The following is a 27,316-nucleotide window of genomic DNA, read 5'->3' as shown; positions in this document are numbered from 1 at the left end:
GAAGTTTTGCCATGGATCCCCCACCGGCATGCCACAGTCCAGGTGTTAGTCCCCTTGAAACAACTTTTCCATCACTATTGTGACCAGAAAGAGTCCCTGTGGGTTTTAAAATTCGCCTGCCTATTGAAGTCAATGGCGGTTTGCCCGGTACGCCCGTTCGCGAACAGTTGCGGAAGTTCGAGTCCACCGTTCGCGTACGGAAAATTTTAAGTTTGCAACATCACTAGTGACAAAGGCAAGTGCCTTGCTCTATTCACCCTAATTGCTAGCCCAGGTAATCTTTTTATACAAAAAACACATAATTGCTGCTATTAGCCCTTTCATATGCTTAGAATTTAAGTTTTGTGCGCTCTGCATATCTTGTTAGCATAAGGCAGCAGGGTTGGTCTTTCATATTTGTATCTTGTTACTTCCCAATTTTAGACGCAGTGGGCGCCATATGCAAATAACTAATATGTGACACAGTTTTACTCAAGTATAAATTTGTTTAAATAAATGCTGTTAGTTTACAGATCTTCACCCCTTTGTGACCTAGATTACAAGTGGAGCGCTATCCATATGGTGACCCTGCACTAATAGGGCATAATCTGGTTTTACAAGTCAATGGTAAAAAAGATTTACCAGAGAATGTTAGCGCGACCATCATTTTTTAACTGTGCCCTATACTTTCAATTTAGTGCTAGGCGCACTATCATCGCTCAGAGAACAAGTGGTGAGTTATATAATGTGCTCAAGCACAACACATAATAGTGTTGAAAAATTTAGCGTTTCTGGAGACCTAAATCAAAGTGTTAGGGCTAGAACAGATGTAAAATAGATAAAGATAAAGTATTTTCATATTTCTATGTGTGTAGATTATATATGTGTTTGTGTACAGTATGTATGTGTGTGTGTACAGTACGTATGTATGTGTGTACAGTATGTATGTGTGCACACATACATATCTACATACAAACAAATACACACACACAAACACCTTTGACCCCTTAACAGGCCAACACCATGTTTTATATCATATCCCTTTAAATTCCCCTATTTCAATCATAAACATAGATACAGTATCTCACAAAAGTGATTACACCCCTCACATTTTTTTAAATATTTTATTATATCTTTTCATGTGACAACACTGAAGAAATGACACTTTGCTACAATGTAAAGCAGTGAGTGTACATCCTGTATAACAGTGTAAATTTGCTGTCCCCTCAAAATAACTCAACACACAGCCATTAATGTCTAAACCGTTGGCAACAAAAGTGAGTACACAAAAAAATAAAATAGGCAGGCACAACTTACTTTTAAGTAAGGAGGTAACCGCAACCTGGACAAACAGCTCCTGACCCGGAAGCCCAAGAAAACTTGATGAGCAGTAAGACCTGACATCCTGGTGTGCCAGCCAGTCGCGGCGGATCAGACCGCAAAAATTTTCAAAAAAAGAAAATAGGCAGGCACAACTCCAGACCGCAAAAATAGAAAAAACAGAAAAGTGCTTTATTATTCTTCATTAAAAGATACATGCAGACAAGGCAGTGAAGGAGACCGACAGTCTAACATGTTTTGCGCCGGCGCTTACTCATAGACTAAAGTCTGTGTCTGAACTCTAACCCTTTATAGAGCATGGGAGCAGCCTAATTTAACCACTTCATGCCTGAAAGGGAATAAAAATAAGAGTAAAAACAATTTCCTATGAGACACTGACAAAATCATTGCTGTAATCTATAAATATACTTAGACAATATTTTCCTAGTGTATAGTCCCATTATTTCTATATAGGGAACTATAAAATGATGTTACCAAAAATAGAAACATATTAACATAAATATCTTGAACAATCAGCATATATTTACAATTAGCTTTCTACTACTTTGATTTCTTTTTTTAGAAAAATAATGTTTTCTTTCTAGAATATTCTGTAGAACAAAGAAATATGTGTATATGAACTAAGCTGTATATTATTACAAAATTCACATGTTGGGTACTGAATAGCATGTGCCACAGATTCTACAAGAAGTAAGAAATGTGATAACATAAGTCATGTCTAAATATTGATACAAACTCTATCATGCATGTTATATCTATTAAACACAGTAGCTGATAAAAATGATCAACACTATCATCAATACCTATCAATAATATAGATATTAGTTATCTATAAAAAAGTTTATATCACATTCTCTGTTCATGCCTTGTGGCGAGCCTGTGCATAATTTCAGAATCCAATATGTAGGGAAAACCACACGAACAGTTAGGACACACTTTAATGAACATGTTAGGGATGTAAAAAACTTTAGCAAAGATTCTACAGTGGCAGACCATTTTAATAATTTACACTTAACTAATAAAGCGAATCTTTCATTACAAATCATAGATATTGCTAAAATACCACCAAGAGGTGGCAATAGGGATAACATACTGGAAAAGAAAGAACTTTATTGGATTCTGAAATTATGCACAGGCTCGCCACAAGGCATGAACAGAGAATGTGATATAAACTTTTTTATAGATAACTAATATCTATATTATTGATAGGTATTGATGATAGTGTTGATCATTTTTATCAGCTACTGTGTTTAATAGATATAACATGCATGATAGAGTTTGTATCAATATTTGGACATGACTTATGTTATCACATTTCTTACTTCTTGTAGAATCTGTGGCACATCCTATTCAGTACCCAACATGTGAATTTTGTAATAATGTACAGCTTAGTTCATATACACATATTTCTTTGTTCTACAAAATATTCTAGAAAGAAAACATTATTTTTCTAAAAAAGAAATCAAAGTAGTAGAAAGCTAATTGTAAATATATGCTGATTGTTCAAGATATTTATGTTAATATGTTTCTATTTTTGGTAACATCATTTTATAGTTCTCTATATAGAAATAATGGGACTATACACTAGGAAAATATTGTCTAAGTATATTTATAGATTACAGCAATGATTTTGTCAGTGTCTCATAGGAAATTGTTTTCACTCTTATTTTTATTCCCTTTCAGGCATGAAGTGGTTAAATTAGGCTGCTCCCATGCTCTATAAAGGGTTAGAGTTCAGACACAGACTTTAGTCTATGAGTAAGCGCCCATGGAGGCGCGAAACATGTTAAACTGTCGGTCTCCTTCACTGCCTTGTCTGCATGTCTTTTAATGAAGAATAATAAAGCACTTTTCTGTTTTTACTATTTTTGCAGTCTGGAGTTGTGCCTGCCTATTTTCTTTTTTTGAAAATTTTTGCGGTCTGATCCGCCGCTACTGGCTGGCACACCAGGAGGTCAGGTCTTACTGCTCATCAAGTTTTCTTGGGCTTCCGGGTCAGGAGCTGTTTGTCCAGGTTGCGGTTACCTCCTTACTTAAAAGTGAGTACACCCCTAAGTGGAAATGTCCTTGTGTGGCCACCATTATTTTCCAGCACTGCCTTAACCCTCTTGGGTAAGGAGTTCACCAGAGCTTCACAGGTTACCACTGGAGTCCTCTTCCACTCCTCCATGATGACATCACGGAGCTGGTGGATGTTAGATATATATAAAATGGTCTGCCATATTGCCCTTCCTGATATTTGACTCTGGATCCGCCACTAGGCCCATTGCGCACAAGCCTTTGAAGTAGAAGTCATAAAAACATGGTGGGGGAGGGGCATATGAGATGGGAGGGGCAAGGGAGGTTGGAGGGGCACATGAGATAGAAGGGGCAGAGGAGGTAGGTAGGTGGAGCAAAGAGGATGTGGGCGGCCCTGCCACACTTTTGCCCGGGGGCCCTGGTTGGTGTTAGTCCGCCACTGTATAGAAGAGATAAGGTAATAAAATGTTAATTTTCCATTGTTCTCTCCGAGTATTGGTATTTGGTTTACGGACAGATATAAGATAAAGAAGCATGTATATGTACACAATGTGATAAAGTAATGAGATCTGATAATACCTACACAAGCTCAACCCATTTTACTAGGTTGTGGTTTCAAATTCATATACACAAAAAAACCTTAAGCAAGCACATTCTCATACATTTTATACTCTGCAACTGGTAAAACAAGTAATTGGCAACACATTAAGGGAAAAACTATTTACAGTACACTGTTCCTTAAAGTTATGCAGGCCACTTACCGACACTCATAGTCACAGCTGCAGAGGTTTGCTTTCCCTGAGAGTTTGTAGCTTCACAGTAATAGTCTCCAGCATCAATTTTCTGCACTGTTTCAAATGTCTGCATGACAAACAATTATTACTTTATGGCAATATTATTTATACTAATCCTTACTTAGCTTCATTAAATTATGTACATAACTAGTCTTTAAAATGAATAACCGTATATACAATGCATTGCAGAAATCCTATGGCTTAACTAGAGATGTTAACTGGATTCCACAACAAGGGGCTTTGCGGTTGGTAGTAAGCCCAGGAGAGAAGCACAAGACAGGGCTAAACGGAATATTGGTTGCAGGTTTGACAGCTCAGGTAAGCCATAGTGTTGTAATGTAACTTGTTAGTTACAGTTTAAAGTTTGCAAATGCAAATCTAAAAGTAAGGGTGACAAATGATGAGAAAATGGTCTATTACATGACAGAGGGATACTTGTTTCTATGTAAAGAATAAAAAAAAAAAAAACTAAAAACCTAGGTCAAAGAATTTACTCGTTCAGCTTTTAAAGTCCCTTTAAAATAAAAATAAAAAAATTCAACTGAAATTCTTTAAACTATTACAATTTTATTTATGGAGAGATGTCTATGTAGCCTAAGCTGTCAGCTTCCCCTCAGCAGCCAGTGAGCAATCACTACATCATTACATTGTCTTCCATCCTCTATCAGTTTAAACAGTTGCTAGTTAAACATTTGTACCCATTTGTTATTCCATGTCAGATTAACACTTTAGCATGCCTACTGATTAATATGATGCATTTGTCTAGCAGCATAAAATGGTTTTCCGTTTCTCAAAAGGTGCACACACACATACATAGACGCAAATTTTTCAAAAGGTGCATATATCAAAAGGTGCACATATTAATGAGACTATCTTTTGTCTTTGATGACTTTTCTGATTTTTCTTCTCTCTAACAACACCTATGCTTTGTCAAATATTGCCATATTTGTATATATAAATGAATTTGCTTTGACAAGTATAGTATCGTAGTAACTAGAGAGCATATTTTTACAAGGATTGTTACATTGGTTACATTAAGAATTTGTATTTGATGTGTTCATAGTGTTATTCTATGTTAGTCGTTCTTGTAAATTGTCCTATCTGATTTTCAGCTGATTTGTTATATTTGCATATAGCTTTTAAATTTTGAATTGTAAGTAATTGCCATTTATAAAATAAATGTGTTTCATATTATTGACACCAAGGCAATTGTGGTTTGGGGTGTGGACTCCATGTCAGGTAATGGTTTTATTTTATCCAATCAGATTCTACTATCAGGCTTATATGGCAATTAGTAATCTGAGCCTGCAGCTACGATTACGGATTTCTGAGCCGAAACATGTCAGCAGTCAGTCCCTGAGTGGAGCCCACACCACTCACATTGCCACCGGTGATCCAAGTTTGCTTCCCTATTTGGGAGAATATTTTTATCTGCTAATAAAAGTTTTCAACTACACAACGCTGTGTGCTGGTGCACCTCATCCTTTCTTTCCTGCCAGCGTATGCCAGGGTCAGGCTGCAGTCAGGATGAGGCCTCTGTTTTACCAGCACCGTGCCCGCACACACCTTTTCCCAACAGGGCGCACATGCTTTTTAAAAGTGTGCACAGACCAGGACGGAATATACTAAAAAAATAAAAATTTGGTGCCACTAGAGGTCAGGAGAGAGAGTACCAGTAAGACCAGGGAAATATTGCACGCTAGTTACTTGGAGCAGGAGGTAGTCCAGGAACAGGTGCCGTGGTAGTTATTTAGAGCAGGCTGTAAAAGTTAAATTAAAGTGCGCACTTATTATTTACAGCAGGAGTCAGTGTTAACAGGAGCAGCATCCACATGCAGTATGCTGAAGCAGAGACATCCATCTGCAGTAGGAGCTTTATATAAACAGTATCTAGATTTCTATCTGTAGCGGGAATGTCACTGTAGGGACACACATAGGTAGTTGCGATTATGGAGCTGCGTGGGGAGATTGAGTGGAACACACAGAGCTGTGGGGGGGAGGGGTGGGTGTTCCACTAAGTGTAGGAAACAAGGAACTGTGGGCAGTATCACTGAATAGTGAATACAGAGCTGTGGAGAACACACCAGTGGCGGACTGGGCCAATGTAGAAAGAGCACAGGGAAGCAGAGCCAGCTTATCTCCTTATTTTCTGCAGGAAGCCTGAAAGCCCTGCACATTTGTGTAATTCTTCAATGTCTGCATTGGTAGATGGTGGAGGGTAATTAGATGCCAATTAGAGCCAACACTAGGGCTAAGGCCATTAATAGGCTAATAATCTTTTTTTTTTTTCATATTTAATTAGGTCCAGCAAAGTATACATTTGTACAGTTCAATATTTGTGCGCCACGCAGGGCAGAAAAATGTATATCATAGAACAAAAAAAAAACAAAAAACAACAAAACAAAAAACAAAGATATCATCCATATTATATCAGTGTTTACAAAAATATGCATAAATGGAAGATCTTCAACCTTCTACCCTTGAGGAAAAGGAAAAAAAAAAAAGAGAGAGAACAAATTGTATACAGTGCTGGGATTTTATCATTTAGTGCAGAGTAAATTAACAATAATATACTTAAACAAAAATATCCGTGTCTTCTCCCTTAGAAATATACGTCTTAAAAAAAAGAATTATAATAAACGACTCTGCTATAGAAACATTGGTGACAATAGAGAACAATGTGCTCTAGAAATTAATACCTAGTAATAGGGATAAACCTATGAACTAGTCTAAAAATAATTGTATATCTCTTATGAAGCAATATGCTAAAAAGAAAGAATATAAAGAGGGTTCTACTTATGCCACAGATTTCATTTATCAAATAGATCTAATCAAAACTAGCGCAAAAATTGTACTCTACTTTTTAGGCAAAGTCTGAATTTTAAGAGCGGGTCCATTACTAATTTAGTTATAGGTTAGACAAACGGATAAGACAGAAGGGAACATGAACAAAAAACAACAACAACAACAAAACAAAAAAAAAAAAAAAAAAAAAGGGTCTCCCAGAGTGAAACCAGGAATTTACCGCCAGTGCGGCAGGAAGCATTCCGACTGCAGCAATTGAAGGAAGAGAGCAGAGGAGCGAAAAGGTTTTAGAATCTGTGTCTGAGTATCCAGAGGAAGAGATTGTATAACCTTCTCCCATTTTTTGAAAAAAGAGTTTTAATTTATTATCAGTAAATATTATTGGGTCTTGTTGGTCTAGTAGCATTTGGTATAACATATTCTTAATAAAGGCCGCAATAGAAGGCGCCTTTCGGTCTTTCCATGAACTTAGGATCATTTGTCTTGCAACTATTATAGCTAAGTTAATTAGCTGATAGTTTTGGGGATTTTGTGCTGTAACTAAAAAGAACACTGAACAAGCGTCCAAATGGATTTTCAAAGGGAGAAATTTGTTTAGCCAAAAAGTTACCTGTGCCCAGAGTTTCTGTATTTTCGGGCAAGTAAAGAAAGCATGGAAGAGGTCAGAGGCTGGATAACTACATCTTGAGCAAACATTATTAGGTAGTGGGTACCATTTGGCCATCTTTTTAGGAGTAATATATGATCTTTTTAATAGTCTAATATGGGATTCTCTGAAGGATATCCCTTTTGTAACTTTAGTTATCTTTAAGAAGCTCTCATTGAAATGGTCAAAATTAAGATTAGGAAAATCTACCATCCATTGATGGAATAAGTTTACCTTTTTAACTATGGCATCCTATGAGAGTAAGAGGTTGTAGATAAATGAGATGGAATGAAAACCTAATTTAAAGCGGTTCACAGCTGCACCCAAATTCCCCGCTGACCAGGGAATATGGTCTAATAGTCTTTTAGATGAAATTAAATGACGGATCTGTAGGTAAGCAAAGAAGGATTTGTGTTCTAGGTCAAATTCTACTTTCAGACTATCAAATGATTTGATCGTCTTTAGCTGTGTATCATTTATTTGGAATATATAATTAAGCCCCTTTTGTGACCATTTTTTGAACCCTGCTGTTTGAAGAGCAGATATAAACTCAGGATTGCCCCTAATTGGGAGATATACAGATAGCTCTATATTTACTTTTAAGAATTTACAAACTTGATGCCAAGCTAGATGGATATTCATTATCGTGTATTTTGGTATTCTCTTTTTGGTAAGTACATCCATTTTTGAGTGCAACAACGATTTGAGGGAGTATGGAAAGACTAACGCTTCTTCTGTTGCTAAGTTGGTGATAAATTCTGACTCAGAGAGCCAATCTAAAGCGATTTTGCTTAAAGATGCCCAGTTATAGAGCTTGATATTAGGGAAGGCAAAACCACCATATTTCCTCAGGTGAGATAGCTTATTAATCAATATACTGGGTCTTCTTTTGCCCCAGAGAAAATGTGAACACTTAGAATTGAATTTCTTAATATCTTGAGTTTTTAGAATTATTGGAACATTTTGAAGGGCAAATAGCAATTTGGGGAATAAGATAATTTTAACCAAGGCTATTCTAGCTGAGAGATTTAGATGCAGTCTGGTCCAATTCTGTAGTAAGGAAGAACATTTTTGCCATAAGGGCTGGAGGTTCAGTTCATACCAATCGTTAGGATTTTTGGAGAGCGAAATACCTAAATATTTGATTTTATGTTCTGCTTGAATAAAAGGGTTTAGGTAGAGACTGTCCTTTTTTGCAATAATCCATAAGAGTTCTGACTTATGAAGATTAATTCTATATCCTGAAAATTTACCAAACTCAGCTATGATCTCTAATAAACAAGGAATATTTATTTTAGTGTTGCCCATATAGAAGAGTATATCATCTGCATATAAAGATATGTCTTTTTCCCCCTAATAAGACACCTTCTAGTGTGTTTCTACAGAGTACCGCTAATGGTTCCAGAGCTAGATTAAATAAAAAGGGGGAGAGTGGGCATCCTTGCCTAGTACCTTTAGAAAGAGTTATACTAGGGGAAAGGATTCTGTTTATGTTCAATTGTAATGTTGGATTTTGATAGAGTGTCCTTACAAATTTAGAGAAACCGCCTACAAATCCAAATTGATCTAGAGTGGTGAATAGATGGTCCCATGAAATCGAGTCAAAAGCTTTGACTGCATCAATAGTCAACAACGCAAAGTCTTCTTTGACAGGATTTTTATTCTTATAAAGAGAAGTAAAATGTTCGATTAGGACCATAGCTAATCTAATGTTTCTTTGGGATGTTCTCCCAGGTATGAACCCGGTTTGGTCGGGCCCTATTATCTCTCCAATAAGAGGTCCTAGTCTTTTTGAGAGAATACTTAATAGTTTGTAGTCAGTGTTGAGCAGAGATATTGGTCGGTAAGAGTCTATCAGATTAGGATTCTTATCTTTTTTAAGAATAAGGGTTACGTTTGAGGCAGTAAAATATTTAGATGGTTTTATTCTCTGTATAAAATAGATGTTAAAGAGTTTAACAAGAAGAGGGGCTATGTGTTCCTCTAAAATTTTATAAAATTCAACAGGAATTTGGTCCAGCCCAGGGGCTTTACCGTTCGCAGTTATGAATAGCCTGTAGAACCTCCTCCAAGGTAATATCTCTGTTCAGCACTGACATCTGATCTAGCGATAACTTTGGCAGCTTAATCCTCTTCCAAAATGCTTCTTTTGCTTCTAAGTTAGGTGAGTCCAGAGCGTATCATTTTTGGAAGAATTTAAAAAAATGGGACATAACATATTTCGGAGAACTATAATTGACTCCTTCAACTGAGATAGCTCCGATATAATTGTTTTTTTTTCTGGATTTGGCTATTTTTGCTAATAATTTGGCTGATTTCGGGGAGAATCGGTTATAAATTGCATTATGCTTAATGTCTTTTTGTACTACTTGTTGATTAAGAAAAGTTTCCCTTTCAACCTTAGTTTTTTGATATGACAACCAATTCACTCTAGAAGGTGTTTCTATGTATTTTGCATAATGGTTCTTAACAGAGTTTGTTAGTTGGAGATCCCTATTAGTGGTAATTTTCTTTCTTTTAGACATATATGCAATAATTTCTCCTCTGAGAACCGCCTTCGCTGATTCCCAGAATATTTCCGTTTTAGACAGATAATCAATATTTCGGTTTTTAAATTCTCTCCATTTATCTAATAACCAGTTTCTAAATTTTATATTGGATTGTAGATAAGAGGGGAAAAAAACTTCCCAGTTTGTCTCTTCCAATTGGGGGTCGTTTGAATGAGAATAGATATAACTGCATGACCCGAAAAGAGTATATCAGAGATATTGGAAGATATTTCAGCACTCAGTAATGATTCATGAATCAAGAACATATCAATTCTAGAGAATGTTTTAAAGGATTTTGATTCACATGAAAAAACTCTTTCATCTGGGTGCTGAAGTCACCATATATCTCTGAGTTTTAAATTTTTTGCAAAGTTTGTAACAAATTTGGCTTCTTTGACATATCTCTGTCTATTAAGTACTTTTAAGCGGTCTAAAAAAGGGTTGAAAACACAGTTAAAATCTCCTCCAATTATTAGTTGAGTATCTGAAAACTCTATTAGTCTAGTAAATAATTTTTCCCAAAATTTGGGATTAAAATCGTTTGGGGCATACAAATTGCAGAATGTAAAGTTGGTTCCCTGAATTTCTGTTTTCAGAATTAAGAATCTGTCTTCAGGATCCTGGATTTGCGTAGCTATTTTAAAGTCTAAGTTCTTGTTGAATAAACAGGCTACTCCTCTCTTCCACCCAATCGCTGGAGTAGCGATCACTTCACCTATCCAGCCCATCCATAGCTTGTCAACCTCTATAGTGTTTAAATGGGTTTCTTGAACGAACACTACATCGGGAGTAAATTTTTTAAGGTACTGCAGAATTCTTTTCCTTTTAATAGGGGAGGATATCCCTCCCACATTCCAAGAAAGGAGCTTAAGCATATTTTTCATAGTAGCGACAGAGTGTATGTATTAAAACCTCTGGGAGAGATCAGAAGAAACTAGAAGAAATAAGTGGCGAGACAGAGAAAAAGGAAGAGAGAGAGAAAAAAAAAATAAAAAAAAAAAATAAAAGAACACACACACACAACAACACTAAACCAGCAAAGGCTGGCATACGATCCAGCAGGAAAAAAAAAGAGAAAAAGAGATGGCAATGTCTTAACTCTTTATACCTAACTTAGCTAACTTTCTCTTCACTATCTAAGATGACTACGCTAGAATTATGCATAACTTTTATTTTGGCTGGGTAAATCATGGTTGCCTTAAATCCTAATTCTATTAGTTGAGAGCAGAGAGTGGCAATAGCTTGTCTGTTTTTGGAAGTTTCATTAGAAAAGTCCTGAAAAAACAGGACATTATTGTGCTCAAAGCTAAATGGCATGTGCTGCCGATATAGTGACAACAAGTTCTGTTTATCTTGGTATTTAAGGAATTTTATTATAATAGGTCTTTTTAATATTGATTGGTTGTTTCTAATCATAGGGGGACCAAGTCTGTGTGATCTCTCCTTGGTATATGGTAAATATTTTTCTGGTACTCCCAGTGCTTGAGGCAATCGGACTGAGACCAAATGTGCTAAGTCTGCATATTCAGCTGTTTCAGGAATTCCTATAATTTTCAGGTTATTCCTGCGCGTTCTATCCTCTAATTCATTTAACCTCAGTTGCAAAGATTGGATCATCTTAGCTTGAAGATCAATGGACCCTTGTTGCGACTGTTGTAGTGTATCAAAATCAACAATTCTATTCTCAATGTCTGTTAATCTATTTGAGAAAAGTCTTACTTCATTTGTAAGAGAGATAAGATCATTTTTTACCCCTTCAAATTGTGGCGTAAAGATATTGGAAATTTGTTTCACCAGGGCGTCAGTATCAATTGTCGTAGTGCTAGTCTGGAGTCTCTCTTCAGTGTTTAAGTCACAGCTGCCAAAACTATTCCTCATCTTTTTATCCTTAGATTTTGCAGGCATATTGGTAGGAAGGAGTTTATTAGTAACTAAGAACCTGTCCATCAACAGAAAAAAAAAAGAAGTGAATAATGTGATTGGGGTGGAGAGGTAAGTGCTTAAATTAATAATACGTATGCTTGAAAATGTGAGTGTGTGCACAATAAAAAGTGGAAGGTGAGCAATTAAGTGACAAACTTAGTGCAAGGAGCTGGATATTGGAAGTGATACGTGGGGATTGTGTGTGGAGAAGGAATTAGGGTGGTCAAAAAAAAAAAAAAAGAAGAGACCACTATGTTAGTGAACTAAACGGTCTGAGACACAGGTGTTAGTGAAAAAAAAAAAAAAGTATCCTAGGGGAGGTTCTCGTCTTTACTGTGTTTTTTTTTTATTGTGTTTTTTTTTGGTTCAATCTAGTATTTCTTCAGCTAGCATATACCCTCCTAGTTTTTAACACTTATAAACTTTAAAGTTAAAGGAAAAAAATAAAATAAAAACAATACCTGGATGAATCAGGTAATTAGAAAACAGAATTGAGAATATTTACACTAATTGTCTTTGAGACATTGAAAGGCATAAAGTATAACATTCAAACTGTCTTATAGAGTATAGAAGCATATATCATTTTTTTACACAGAGATAGATATCAGAGCCCTTTTATATCAATAAACAATTGGCCCGTTAGAACTATCTGTACCAGGAATAGTTTTCGCAAAATATAGAAACATTTATAGTATATATTTTTACCCTCAATAATGGTCACCAAGGGATTTTCCTGGCCTAGATAAAAGGCACCTACTTGAGGGAAACACTGACTACTTCTTGGTGAATTTAAGATATATAGTGAAGCACATTATTCAAAACATGTTCTTTCTTAAAGTCAAAGGTAAACTTTATATACCCAGTTTAAGCTATTAGCAAGTATACCAGTTTTAAGAAGAAATATCAAGATTAGTCAGAGTTTGATCTGGTCCTGAAAGATCATTGCCAGTTCTACGAGAATGTTAAGCTAAAGCCAATAAAATTTTTGACGATACAGTCCAAAAGCTAGACAAAGTTATTAATTCTCCTGTTACTAAAGCATAATCCCCATGTCCTGGTTTACTTTATAATAGGCTTTTTGTGTTATAAGAGATTCAAGGTAGCAGTCCTCACTCAAGGGAGTGTACGTAAGCCTTATTCATGGCCAGGCTTATTTATTCTATTCCCCTTCCTTTTTAATGGTGCTGTAATATTAACGTTTCAAATTAAAGATCTTCAAAGGGGTTTTTGTAATAGAGTGCTAGACACTAGGGAGAAACACAATCCTTTACAGTATGTAAATTTTTCCAAAATTAGCAGAATAGTTAGTACTTATCTTGTATTGAAGCCTTGAACACAATTTATGACCTGGCTTTCCGGGTTCGTCTGATCCTTTTATCCCACCTGGAATTCAGCGACCTTAGCCACAGGTGATTGACTTAAGGTGGAGTGAAGAACGATGATTCTCCTATTCTGGACGCTAGAAATCAGGCAATGCGGTATGACCCGCTTCCCTGGTTCTAGTGAAATCCACAGGGTCTTGGGAGGCTCTTGGTTGGTTCTTACTTTAGAACATACTCATCAGGCAGTTCCCGTCGTAGCATAGGGTAAGGTGTAGTCAGGTGTAGTCAGTGGTATGAGGGACCAGACCCACTGCAAGGTAATCGTGCAGACCGCTCTCAGTATACAACTGGAAAGTGAGGCCGTTATTTAGGCTTAATCTGGAGTCTGTCTGAATCGTGGCTCCAGCGACTGAGCCAGGCTGGCTATAGGAGGCTTCCACCACAGAAACACTGGTGGGGGGATCCAATAGTAGGACCCTTCTTCCAGTGCAGCCCAGTGAGGATACACCATCGGCAAACGTGGCTCGTGCAAGGAATCAATCAACAGCTCTTACTCGACAGGAGACTCCATCTAGCATGCCCACTGTAGCTCCTCCCACATCGGAAGTCTCCCGGAATTCCTGTCTCTGGCCAATAGGCTAATAATCTTACTGTAGGGAAAGCTGAGGTAACTTCTCTCACAGCTGCAGATGGACAACTTCTATTCTGTGCGATCATGAAACATTTGTTGCTGGAGAGAAAGGTGCGCCGTTAGCCTGCTACTGTATATGTGTACACAGCCTGTAGGCTCTCTATATAGAGAGAGAGAGATATTTCCCTTGAACTGTGATCTGTTATTTTAAAACCATACATTAATATTTGATTTATTAAAACTGTGCTGAACCGACCCATGTGAGTGTGTACCAGCTTGAGACTTTCTATGTATGAATGTAATTCTGTGTGTGTGTTTCTGTAAGTGGGTATATGCGTGACTGTGTTCCCAGGGCCACTATCAGGGGCTGAGAGTGGTGACTCTAGTCAGATGACCCAGGGTGCCATTGGTGAATTAAAGTAAGGCAATGTCACCCTGGTTTGGGCCCCCCTAACTCACATACCCATTAACTCACACAGCCAGCTGCATTGGAAATTTAGTCCGGAGCAGCTGGGCTAATATCTACAAATCTGAGTGGGGTGGGAGGAATTGTAGAGTTGCCACCAGCCCAGGTTAAAACACAGTGCTCAGTTTTGCATGTTTGAAAGGACAGACTGGGACACTTGCTATGGGTTGTGTTGCCTTTGCTTTTCCTGTCAGGGCTCCTCCTGCCTCTGACCCAGCTGCCAGTTCTAGAAGGAAGAGAAGCAGAGCTAGATATTCTGCAAAAGTTATCATCATCAGGTCAGCTCTTGGGTCAGGCTGTTCAGGGCAATGCCTCTCACTCCTACTGTGAGATAGGAGGGGGTTGTTTACTCTGATAGCTGCTGAAACAGCCGGATGTCCTTAACCCTCTGACCCCAATTAATTTTGCCACGAATGACACCTATAAAAGCTTAAAAAGAAAAAAGGGAAAAAAGGAAGGTCTCACACACACTTTTAAAAGCATCTTGGTGAATTTTGTCAGTAGCCGTATTAACTTAATACAACTGCAGGTTAAAAATATCAAGAGATTTCATAAATCTGCAAAAAAAATCCTCTTCACACCCTTAGGAAGTTCCATGCCATCTTAAAGGGATAGTAAACCCTATTTTTTTCTTTCATGATTCAGATAGAACATGTAATTGTAAGCAACTTTCTAATTTACTCCTATTAAAAAATGAAAAATTGGTAATAGGAGTAAATTAGAAAGTCGCTTAAAATTGCATGCCAGGAGTTGAGCATCCCACTAGTAATTGGAATGACGTTGTGGACTCTCCATGTCATAGGAAAGAAATTGGGGTTTACTATCCCCTTAACCATGCTGAGCTTTAATGCCCTTAGGACGGCATGGAATGTCCTACTTTTTTTTGCATCCTGCAGCCTCCTCATTTTTTTTAATTTTTTTTTTAATAACTTTAATTTAAAGAAGCTTGAACAACTTCACAAAGCATTACACAGTAGTAAACATTGTGGTGCATAGTGTAGGCGATAATGTACAAACATATTATTATAATTGAATCTGTTTTGTTTTAAAAAGTTCGGTCTTAGACTGTGTGAGGTAGCCAAGCTTCACATTTTTGCAATGAAGGGGGGGGGACCCTCCAATTAACATTTAAATAAAACAAAACAATAATAAATAACAATAACTAACACAAACAGGGCTTGAGGTGTGACAGCACCTGGTAAACAGATGCACGGTAGAGAGCGTCCTTAGGGCATTATCAACATGGAAAATGAGTCTCCTATTAAGGACAATGTAAGTTTCGTCTTGTGCCCAAGTGTTTACTATGTACACCTGAGGTTGAGGAACCTTCCACATGAGGTGACAACATAAAAGTCGATAACCAAATGGTGGCTTTTTAAGCATTCTTCTTTTTGAGTTGGCAAAAACTGAAGTCAACAATCAAGCAGACAAATGAATACAGTGATATCAACAATTAGCATGCATAGGATAATACCCTCCACTTTATAAATCTGCATCGGCGAGTGGCTGTGGTCCTAAATCTCTGGTCTCCCCGCCAAGATATCAGTCCTCCCCTCCAAGTCAGTCACTGTCAGTCAAGTGTCAAGGTCAGATCCTGGTAAGCACCAGTGGCCATGTAAGTTTTCATTAAGAATGAACACAGAATGTTGCAAAGGGTGTCAAATTTTGTTCCCCAGGTAGATACAGTAGGTATGGTTCCCACTTGCTTATAAATTATTTTTTTATTGCATCTTGATTACCCTGTATGTCCGCTTGCTCTATCAAGATTTGTTGGTGCAATGCGTGGTTTAGTTTTTTGAAAGGGGGTTCCTCTTTTCCTGGCCCAGTACTGTAAGATTAATTTCCTTGCTATTAATACAGCCAAATTAAGGAATCTTTGGTGATTGGGGGGCAGAGTGTTGTCATGGAAGAAGAATATATATGTTGCAGTTAATGTGATATTAGTTTTAAATATTTTTGACAACCAGAATTTTATTTTGCCCCAGAACCTCTGCATCTTAGGACAATCCCAGACCTTGGTGAACACGTTTAGTTCGTCCGGAACACATTTGGATCGGAGTTTTGGTGTTATATATGCATGATGTAAAAAATGTATTATTGTTTTGCGTAAGTTTGAGGACAGGGTGGCTGCTCTAACTGCCGTTATACCGTGTGTTATATGATCCTGTGTGACATCGAAAACACGCTGGTTTTGCCATTTGGTTAGAATGTGCTGTATTGTTTGTGGTTCATGATGTGTAACTATTAGTTTGTAGATAGGTGTAATAGAGTGTGTTCCCTGTGAGGCCTGGTTACATAGGGTGACAACATTGGCTATATCAGAGGATGCGAGACCTTCAGTCAGTAAGGTTTGAACATAATGGCGGCTTTGGAAATAGGCAAATCTATGGGTATTAGGGAGGGTGTATTGTGTTTGGAGGTCTGAAAAGGAAAGCATTTGATGCGATGTAGGATTAATCAGTTGCGCCACTGTTATTAATCCCTGGCGTTCCCACTGCTTGAAGACAGTTGTGGTGTACCCAGGGATAAAGTTAGGGTTTCCTTGGAGAGGTAGGTATTTACTAAATGCAAACTCCACCTTCCATACTGTGTAGAGTTTAGCCCAAGCTTTTAGCGGGTCTCTAAATAATACGTTTTGTTTAATATGTGGGGGGAGTGTTGATAGCGTTGTGTGTGGAAGGAATGCAGGGTGTATGGGTGCCAATAGCTCACGTTCCAAGGGGGGGCAGAAGTAGTCTGATTGGGTCAACCATCCCACTACCACCTTAACTAAAAATGCCCAGTTATACCACTGTAGATTAGGGAGACTAAGTCCACTAGATTTAATTGGTATTGCTAGATGAGGCCTGCCAATTTTTGGTTTCTTTTGTTGCCAAACGAACGTGCCAAACAAAGTTGTTAAGTTGTTTAGGTCTCGTTTTGTTAGTAAAATGGGGAGCATCTTGAGAGAATACAATAGTTTTGGGAGGATAATCATTTTTAAAAGTTGAATTCTGCCTATGAGAGACAAAGGCAAATTTCTCCATCCTTTCACCAGGTTTTGAATGTGGGATATTGATTTACCTATGTTTAAGTGATACAATTGATTTGTATCTGTGTGTAGGTGGATCCCTAAGTATTTGAAGGTTCCTGTAGTTATTTTCAAATTAACGCCATGTAGTTGGGGTTTTTTGGTATTGATTAGCCATGTTAGTTCGGATTTATCTTTGTTTATTTTATAGCCTGAAATGGAGCTGAATAGCTAGAGAGGTGTAAAGGTGGTCCCATTCTATTTTATTGAACGCCTTTTCAGCGTCAATGGAGAGAAGGCATGCATCAACATCGGGTCCATGGAGGTCAGTGTGGTATGGATTATTATAATAAGATATTGTGGCCAGAGTTTTCCTAATATTGATCACTGAGGCGTGATGTTTAATGAACCCAGTCTGATCCAGGTGTATTAGATCTGGCAACACCTCAGCCAATCTATCCGTCAGAATTTTAGCAAATAGTTTGTAGTCGCTGTTAAGCAATGATATTGGTCTGTATGAGGGGGTTAACATAGGATCCCTGTCTGGTTTTGGGAGGATGCAAATATGGGCGTCTGTAAACCTTGTGTCTGGCGTAGATTGTCCCAATAAATAATTGGAGTAAGTAGTGGCTAGCACCGGGGCTATATCAGTGCTAAGAATCTTGTAATACTCAATGGGGAGGGAGTCTGGGCCTGCCGCTTTCCCTATTTTCGAGTTACAAATGGTGCATATAACTTCCTGTGTATGTATGGGTGAGTTAAGACTGTCTCTTTGGGCTTCAGTCAGAAGGTGTACTCTGACATAGAACATATGCTTGTCTCCATCCCTTATATATTGTCTGGTCTATAAGGACCTGTAATAGGTGGTGAATTCATTCATTATGTCACATGTATCAGTCTTGAGGTGTGTGCCTGCCTTAATTGCAGTTATAATAGATTTGGGCATGTGAAGCCTTACCAGATTTGCCAATAGTTTTCCAGCTTTATTGCCGTGTCGGTAAAACCTGCCCTGCCTGTGTAGGTTAAACTTATGGTCAAGAATTTGTAAGTGTGTGTCTCTTTCTTTTTTAACATTATAGTATTTCTGGTGGTTTGTCTCCGAAGGGTTGTTTAAATAAGTGTTATAAGCACTGGTCAGATCGGAGAGGAGTTGTGCGGTAACCCTCTTTTGAGATTTGCTGTGATGGGCCGTATAAGCCATGATTCTACCCCTAATAACTGCCTTAGAGGCATGCCAGAACAGGTCAGAATTGGCTCTGTGTTGTTTATTGTCAAAAGCGTATTCCAGCCAGTAAGATTTCAAGTGTTGTCTAAAGTCTGCATTATTGTACAAGTAGGAGGGGAACCTCCAAGTCTTTGGTGGAGGGTTCATTTTGTGAGGCTGGAGTATCAGCCGTATGGGGGCATGATCCAATATTGTGATTGGGAGGATGGATGTATCTATTACGTTGGGGCTTATTTGAGGGGAGGTAAGGGAATAATCAATACGTGAGAGAGTATGGTGCGCAAGTATAATCCCTTTGGTCTGGATGTCGGGATCTCCATAGGTCATTCAGTTCCAGTCCGTCCCTGAACACGGATATAATTTGTGTTTCCTTTATATGTTTGGAGTGGGATGCCCTTGTTGTATTGGGGCGAGAGGGGTCGAAGAATCTGTCCAATGGGAAGGCCTGGGCCAAATTAAAGTTGCCTCCCACTATCACTGGTGAGTCAGAGTGTTGGACGATAATTGATTGTAGAGATGACCAAAAGGTCTGGTCAAGGTTATTGGGGCCATAAACGTTACATAACTGATAAATATGTGTGTTGATGTGAAGTGAGGTAAAAATGTAACGTCCTTTTCTGTCAATTTTTGTATTGGAGAAAGTCACTGGTAGGTTTTTACGTATTAAAATTGCCACCCCACATTTTCTGCCCTCCGTTGGAGTGTATAAGATTTGTCCCACCCATCTAATTTTCAACTTCTCATGTTATTCTTCAGTGAGGTGTGTTTCCTGCAGTAATGCAATGTCCGCATGTAATGAATTGAGGTATTGTAGGATTTTGCTCCTCTTGGCTGGGGAAGTTATTTCCCCTACATTCCAGGATATCACGATAAAATTCATGAGATTCATGAGAGTGGGCAATAGAAGAAAAGGAGCAGAATATATATTTGGGGATAAGGAAGGAAGTTAATATGAAAGTTGAGGGCCTGAGGATATTGTTGGGAAATACCAATGAGATTGGGGTAGGAAAGGTAAATTGTTTTCATGTATATGACATGGTGTGTATTGTAGTGGGTGAAAGGACTCATTGACACCAGTAGTAAGGGCAGCCCGCGTAGGGTGTAAGTCATCTGTTCAGATGTCAGTCTCCAGGTAAACCACTCGCCGAGCATGGCTGTAATGATCTCTGTTGAAAAAGAATGATTAATACACATTACATGTTTGGAGTGAGTAAGAAGGGGGTGCCTCTGTTGGATCAGGTTACAAGGGTTTTCCAGCACACAACAGTATGGGATCAGATAGCATACTTGAACATTAGTCAAACAAAACACAAGAACAATGCTAAAGATACTAAAAATAATTACAACAGTAATATTAAATAATTTGTCTCCTAATGAGACAGGAACAGCAATGGGAGAGTTTGGACACCTCCGCTGAGAAGTCATGAAATAGCAGGAGTTTTTTCCCTTTAAAAAGAATATCTGTGTTGTGCGCTCTATAGGCTCTTAGCAAGGCAAGCTTCTCTTGGTAGTTGAGGCATTTGAATATGACCTGGCGAGGCCTGGAGGATGTAGTAGTAGAGAGGTCATTATCAGGACCAATACGGTGGGCTCTTTCCACATCCAGTGGAAGACGTTCCGGATCCATGCCTAAAAGTCTGGGGAATGTTAATGCTGTAAACTCCAGCAGGTCTTTATTTTTTATATTTTCTGGAACTCCAACTATGCGAAGGTTGTTGCGCCTGCTGCGGTTCTTGAGGTCGTCCACTTTGTCCTGCAGGACATGGCTTTGGCGTAGTAACTGTCTGAGGGAGGTAGAAGTAGTAGTTTGACGATCCTCCATGTCTGAGATTCTCTGTTCCGTCTGGTTCATCCTTGTAGAAAATTGGCGTACCTCACTGGTTAAGGTATCCATGCCTGCTTGGAGAGATTCCATTTTAGGCAGGAAGAATGCTTTGAGTTCTTGCAATAAGGTTGAAGAATCATTAATTTCTGAGTGTGTGGGACTTGGAGAGGGGGGGCTTTTGATCTGTCTCTCTGTGGCTGTCTTTGCCTTCTATCTGTTTGCTTGCACTTTGAGGTCATCTTACCCTCCAATGTGCCAGGGATTGGTTTGAAGTATTTATCCACCTTCATATGAGATATAGGAGAAGAAGGGAATATAATAGTAGAGTTCAGATGTGTATTTAGATTTATACCACCAGATGGCACTGCTGGTCTATAGTTAGAGGGTGGCTGAAGAAATATGCTGAAGAAAGCCTGGAGATGTGGATATAAACGATCTCAGCAGAGTATAATGAGGCTAAGTGGTGTAAGCCTTTCAAGTGATATTAAATTGCAGTATGTCTGGCAGCTCACACACAAGTATCCCCACAAACATTGGGAGTCCTGGTTATATTTTGAAATAGCCCTTGGAATGCTGTATAAGCTGCGCCTAGAGTTTGAGTAAAAGTGAGAGTATAGTTCAAGTCCCCAGTGTTTCAATGTACAAGCTTTAGTTTAAATCAGGGAGTTCTTATGGGTTAATGGGTGAGCCATGCAAGAGGCCAGTGCAGCGACTAGCTGTGGTTTATACTTTTCCTGGGTGTAAGCAAGGGACAGGAAAACATAGCCACTGAAAAAAACAGAAAGGCGCAATGCGGAAATACTTAACTTGCCCCTGTGGTCCTCCCCAGTAGTTCCACTACTTGGTGGTAGCCGGATGCTTGTGGGGGGTATGCGCTGTAAACCGCACTGGGTCCTTGAGGCAGGCGTAAGTCAATCCCTTAACTGTTGACGGCGATTCTCTGGGTGTCAGCCAAGATGGCGCCCGCGCCTCGCGCCTTGTGAATTCTTTAGAGCCACTGGGGCAAGGGTGGTGTTTAAAGCTCCTTTATGCTCCATGTTCCAGCAGCGGCAGGGTTTAGGAGGCCTGCCAGATGTTTTTCTGCAAGGATCTTGCGTGGGGGTCCGGTGGTTGTACACTTTGTGTGGAATTAAAGCAGGAGTTTTTCTTCTGTGCTTCCACTCGGTAACCCCGCCTCCCGGAAGTCTCGCCTCCTCATTTTTTTAATGGGAAATTTAACTGGGGGGCATGTATAGCATCATAGGCAGTCCCCATGATCTAATCCTGGCCTTGAAATCACGTAATCGTACAGACTATTGCGTGATTTCATTTTTCAAGCAAGTGCTTACATCTGAATTTCATTCCAATGTTAAACACTTCCCCTGGGCATGAACGGGTTAATATATATCATACACAAAAATACATCATTAAAATGCCATTGCCCACCAGTAACACAGATAGAGATAGATCAGCTTATCCACCTGTCAGCATTCGCTATAAGGAACAGTTGTACAATATTAGTTTTCCTCCTAGACATGTTCCTAATCACTCCTTATACAGTGTATTAAATGTATGCTATAGGAATAGCTAACTTTATTTGTATTTATTTTTTGTTATAAATAGCTGGTTTTATGCTGCAGCTTTTGCCCAATTGAAGTGTACTTTGCTTGCAACTGGTAATTAAAATCAGGGATTTAAATGCCCTGGTTAATTCCTGGTTTTCTTTGCCACCATATTTGAAAAAAGGTGAATTGTTTTAATGTTACCCAGTCTAGGTTAAAACAATAATTGGACTTCTGCATTCTATGTGTAACCTATATATTTGTGATCCTGTGAGGGAGAGTGCGCAAGTGTCTATGTGCGAGTTTGTGTATTTGTGTTATGCAAGATAGTCTGTGTATACTCTGAAAATATTTTTTTTTTGCGGCGCAAGAGAGTTAAGGTGTGGCCTAAACCAAAGGTGGCAACCCTAGGAGTAGAACATGAGGACTGGGGAAGAAGGGGCCCCCAGAGTAGCAGCATCAGCACATGGGGATTGGGTGAAGAAGCGGAACACAGAGGAGGCAAAATTGCAGCTGACCACCTCTCTCCTCCACTTGAGAATAAAGGTAGGCATTTGTTTTCACTTAATAAACTGTTGCTGTGCCCTTCTAATACTTTGTGATTACTAGTAGTATTTTCCAAGTGCTCCTGGGAAGGGGCTCCTGGTCAATATTTTAGTAAGGGGCCCAAGAATTTCTACTGGTGGCCCTGTGCGTTCTTTTAAGCGGTTATAGTTATGACTGGGTGTGTGTTTTTATGCTGTTGAATGTAACTATTTATGTGTTCCTTGAAGCGGATGTGTGATTGTGTGTGTACTCTTAAGCAGTTGTATGTGTGACTATATGTTCCTGTAAGTCAGTGTATTTGTGACTGTGAATGTAAGACTTTGTGTTTGTCCTTGCATGTAAGTGTGATGCTTTGTGTAGGACACCAGGTATGTGCCCGAACATGTGACTTTTACCATTGGTGAGCATGTGTGACCCTGTATGTGTGAGCAGCAATACCTATTTACTGCTTGACTGATCTGACTGATCTATTAAGTATGTAAGACTAAGAATGCATGCATGTGTGTGGGAAAGAAAAAGAATGTGTGTAAGAGAAACAGAGTGTGTGTGTAAGAATGTATGTATATACACGAGTTTGACATTTTCAAGTTTCAGTACACTTCCAGAGGGTGGCTCGCATTGGTAGGAGCTGTGGTGTGGTGCTCTTCCACCACCGCAAAGTAAAAACACCGAACTAAAGGCCCTTGGAGTAAGAGGAGAATCCCCTGGCCAGGCAAGCCAGGGGGGGGGGCTAAGTGGAATCTATAAAAGTAGCTGTGAAGACATCTGGAACAGCACCGGTGGTCAAATAAAGAAAAAGAAAGAACTTTGCAGAAGGCAGTCTGCACTCAAGAAGTGCCGTGGTAGAAGTATAATTGTACAGCTATCAGCAAGGTAGACTAGCGCTGCAGAATTTGTTGGCGCTCTACAAATAACTGTTGTTAATAATAAAAATAATAATAATAAGTCGGGGGAAGCTCGTCCGGTGATCCAATGGCACAAGAAGATACAAGGGAATAAACTGTGGGTGCAACTTATGATGTGGTTGGATAAGAGATAATAATCCAGGCAGATCGTACACAAACTGATATGTAGGAGTGTCTTCCCCTCAGTGAAGTTGGCTGCTGTGAAATATGTTAAAGTACCAGAGAGTGGTAGCAATTTTATATAAAATAGAATCCTTAGAGAACAACATTGAACGTATGTGTCAGCTGTAATCGCCAACAAAGTGAAGAATACTGTGGTTGCTGGATTACACCGTTTGTCTGGTTGCTTGTTTTTTTCATTATCCTCATTGAGTAGCTCCGGTGTTATTACTAATTTGCCAAGGTGGAACCAACCTGGTGGTAGGGAAGGGTGGTACTCCAGCTGACTGGGTCACTCATGTTTATGCACTCATATGGAGAAACGGTTGTGGGCTGCTGAACCCCTAGAAGTCTAAGTCAGTGGGGGCAAGTTGATAGGTGTCAACAGTAGGAGATTATATTAAGAGCTGTGAAAGGCTCTAAATGAGGAGGTGGATTTAATCTCTAAGTGGTAAAAGAGTGACATCAAGAAGTATAAGAACTCTGTATTCTACCTGTTTTAAGGATACGCTTGGGTATAATTTTGTGGACACTACAGACTTAATTGGTCTGGTATAACCTGGCCGCAATATGCAACGTTATCTGGTGAAAAGCGAGGAGATAATATTAATTCTCATGTGCTGAATGAAAAAGAGCAAGAGATACAAGTACTTTGGACTCTCCCTGCGGTTATAAATTTAGTAAAAGAGCTTTTGCTAATTGATGATGTGAACTGCTTGAAGTTAGATGCACTGTATTGCAGCAAGAGTATTTCATAAGCAAAAAGATTTCTAGTATTTTATTAATAAGTGAGCATGCACTTTTAGTCAGTTTGCCTAAAGTTGCACATTTAAAAAAAATATTGCACATAGTGCTCTAAAAAATTTAGAGGGAACATTGCTCACCAGTACGCCTGTCTTGGGATCCACAGTGTAGCTTGAGTTCTGGAAGGCCGGGCTGCTCTTGGGATTTTCAGGAAGAGGGATTTTGTTCTTGTACCAAGTAAATGTTGCTGGAGGGGAGCTATCCATCTCTAAACAGCTTAGCTGTGCCACTTTATTGTTTGTTACTGAGGTGGGCACCTGTGCAACTGGTACAGACGGGGGGACTGCAAAACAGAAATAACTGTTACATTTGTGTCTAATGTATCTAAAAAGATCCAATGTCAGCTTCTTACCTAATACAATCAGTTGGATTTTGTCAAATCCATATGTAAGTGATCCAGTGGAATCTTTGGCGGTCACTTCACATATATACTCTCCATTGTCCTTTCTAGTTATATCATTTAATCGGATTCCTTGATGGAATGCAGTAGCACGATTTTTGTAGGCAGCTAGAAATGAAAAAGGAGCAAAGCTGAATAATAAACTCTCCAAGAAAAAAATATTTTCAATGTCAAATTTCTGAATTTCTGCTTTATCGTGGGTAATTTAGAATTATTTTACCTGTAAGAGTCCCATCATAAAAGACAAAGCTGATTTCCTGGTCATTATTCACAAATTTCCACTCCACACGCGCATCAGTTAAACTATTGCTGTAGGTGCATTGAAGATCTCTAGCTGTAGAGAAAGAAAATTTAAAAAATCCCCTCAATACTGTATGTAAAACAAGGCCTTTAAAATAATAGCTATAGATGCAGGAGCCAATGGCGCCACCTTTCCTTAATATAAGCGCTTAGAAATACCTTTATCAATATTATGAATTTACTCTATTCAAATAGGGTCAATATGGTGCTGTGTTGAGAATATGTTTCAAACCTAGATCAGAATAGAGACTGAACCGGCAGAATTGTTCATAAACTGAGTTAATATGTTACATTGTAATTTCCAGAATATTTTATGCTCAATAGTAGTATAGTTCTGTTTTACTGACTGAAGGCAGTTAAAGGGACAGTATGCACCAATTTTCACATAACTGCATGTAATAGACACTAGTATAAAGAATAATATGCGCAGATACTGATATAAAAATCCAGTATAAAACCTTTTAAAAACTTACTTAGAAGCTTCCAGTTTAGCTCTGTTTAAAAGGTAGCTAGAACACCCACTACAAGTTATTATTATTATTATTATTATCGCTTATTTGTAGAGCGCCAACAGATTCTGCAGCGCTAAAGTGGGAAATAGCAGACACCCCCCCCCCCCTTTCTTTGCATATAAAAAACCCTTTACACAAACAGAAGCAAGCTGGAGTAGGTATACGTCGATATTCTCCTAAAACTTTGGGGCTTGGTTAGGAGTCTGAAAATCAGAGCAATGTTATTTAAAAATAAGCAAAACTATACATTAAAAAAAACAAAAAAAACTATGGGCTATATAAATGGATCATCTACAAAACATTTATGCAAAGAAAAATCTAGTGTATAACGTCCCTTTAAAGGGATATTGAACCCAAATTTTTTCTTTCATGATTCAGATAGAGCATGCAATTTTAAGCAACTTTCTAATTTACTCCTATTAATTTTTAGTTCAGATCCCTGGATAGCGCTTGCCGATTGGTGGGTACATTTTGCCAACAATTATCAAGCTGTACCCAGGTGCTGAACCAAAGATGGGCCGGCTCGTAAACTTACATTCCTGCTTTTTCAAATAAAGATACCAAGAGAATGAAGAAAAATAGATAACAGGAGTAAATTAGTGTCCCTTAAAAGTAGTTTCTGTTAACTTAATAGCAATCTGATACTTTTTTTTGCCTAAAGGCAAATTCCAAGTAGTTTCTTTAGTCAATATTGATATTTAGGTCTTGTAGCAATAACAAAATGTATGCTTACCTGATAAATTCTCCCTTTCCGGGCATGGAAAGTCCACAACGTCACTCCAATACTAGTGGAATATTCAACTCCTGGCCAGCAGGAGGAGGCAAAGAGCACCCCAGCAAAGCTGTTAAGTGTAACTTCCATTACCCATAATCCCCAGTCATTCCGCCGAAGGAAAGTGGAAAAAGAAGAAACACAAGGGAATAGAGGTGCCTGAGGTTTACTCAAAAAAACAGCTGAATTATATTTTAAAAAAGAGGGCGGGTCATGGACTCTCCATGCCCAGAAAGAAAGAAATTTATCAGGTAAGCATACATTTTGTTTTCTTTCATAAGGCATGTAGAGTCCACAACGTCATTCCAATTACTATTGGGAACTAATACCCAAGCTAGAGGACACAGAATGAAAAGGGAGGGAGAACAAGGCAGGAGGACCTAAACAGAAGGCACCATCGCTTTAAAAACCTTTCTCCCAAAAGAAGCCTCAGCCGAGGCAAAAATATCAAACTTGTAGAATTTGGAAAAAGTATGCAAAGAGGACCATGTTGCCTTGCAAATTGAAAGCCCAGGATGAGGAGACCGCCCTAGTGGAATGAGCCGTAATTCTCTCAGGAGGCTGTGGTCCAGCTGTCTCATAATCAAAATGAATCATACATCTTAACCAGAGGGAAAGGGTAGTAGAAGTAGCCTTCTGATCCTATTTAGTAGCTTGTAGGTAAAATTTTAGAGCACGCACAGCATCCAAGTTATGCAAAAGACGTTCCTTATGAGAATCAGGATTAGGACAAAAAGAATGAACAACAATTTCCTGATTAATGTTTTGATCCGACACTACCTTAGGGAGAAAACCAAATTTAGTACAAAGGACCGCCTTATCTGCATGAAAAATAAGGTACG

At 38.6% G+C, this 27,316-nt stretch overlaps 1 protein-coding gene across 1 annotated transcript in view; it reads right to left on the bottom strand.

The window, feature by feature from the left end:
• Positions 1-3,375: 3,375 nt before the first annotated feature.
• The window catches only part of LOC128642596 (junctional adhesion molecule A-like), a 59,414-nt gene continuing 35,473 nt past the window's right edge, over positions 3,376-27,316 (bottom strand). Inside the window, exons 3-7 of the mRNA XM_053695370.1 lie at positions 25,111-25,224; positions 24,843-24,998; positions 24,571-24,773; positions 4,101-4,200; positions 3,376-3,778 (exon numbers count right to left, since the gene is read on the bottom strand). Of these exons, the coding sequence (XP_053551345.1) occupies positions 3,768-3,778; positions 4,101-4,200; positions 24,571-24,773; positions 24,843-24,998; positions 25,111-25,224 (584 nt within the window). The 3' untranslated portion in view covers positions 3,376-3,767. The remainder of the gene's footprint in view (positions 3,779-4,100; positions 4,201-24,570; positions 24,774-24,842; positions 24,999-25,110; positions 25,225-27,316) is intronic.

The sequence above is a fragment of the Bombina bombina genome, chromosome 1 (genome assembly GCF_027579735.1).
Source record: "Bombina bombina isolate aBomBom1 chromosome 1, aBomBom1.pri, whole genome shotgun sequence".
In the NCBI taxonomy this organism is placed as follows: Eukaryota; Metazoa; Chordata; class Amphibia; order Anura; family Bombinatoridae; genus Bombina; species Bombina bombina.
The sequence above is the reverse complement of the archived record's forward strand: the minus strand, read 5'-3'. Positions and strand labels throughout refer to the sequence as shown.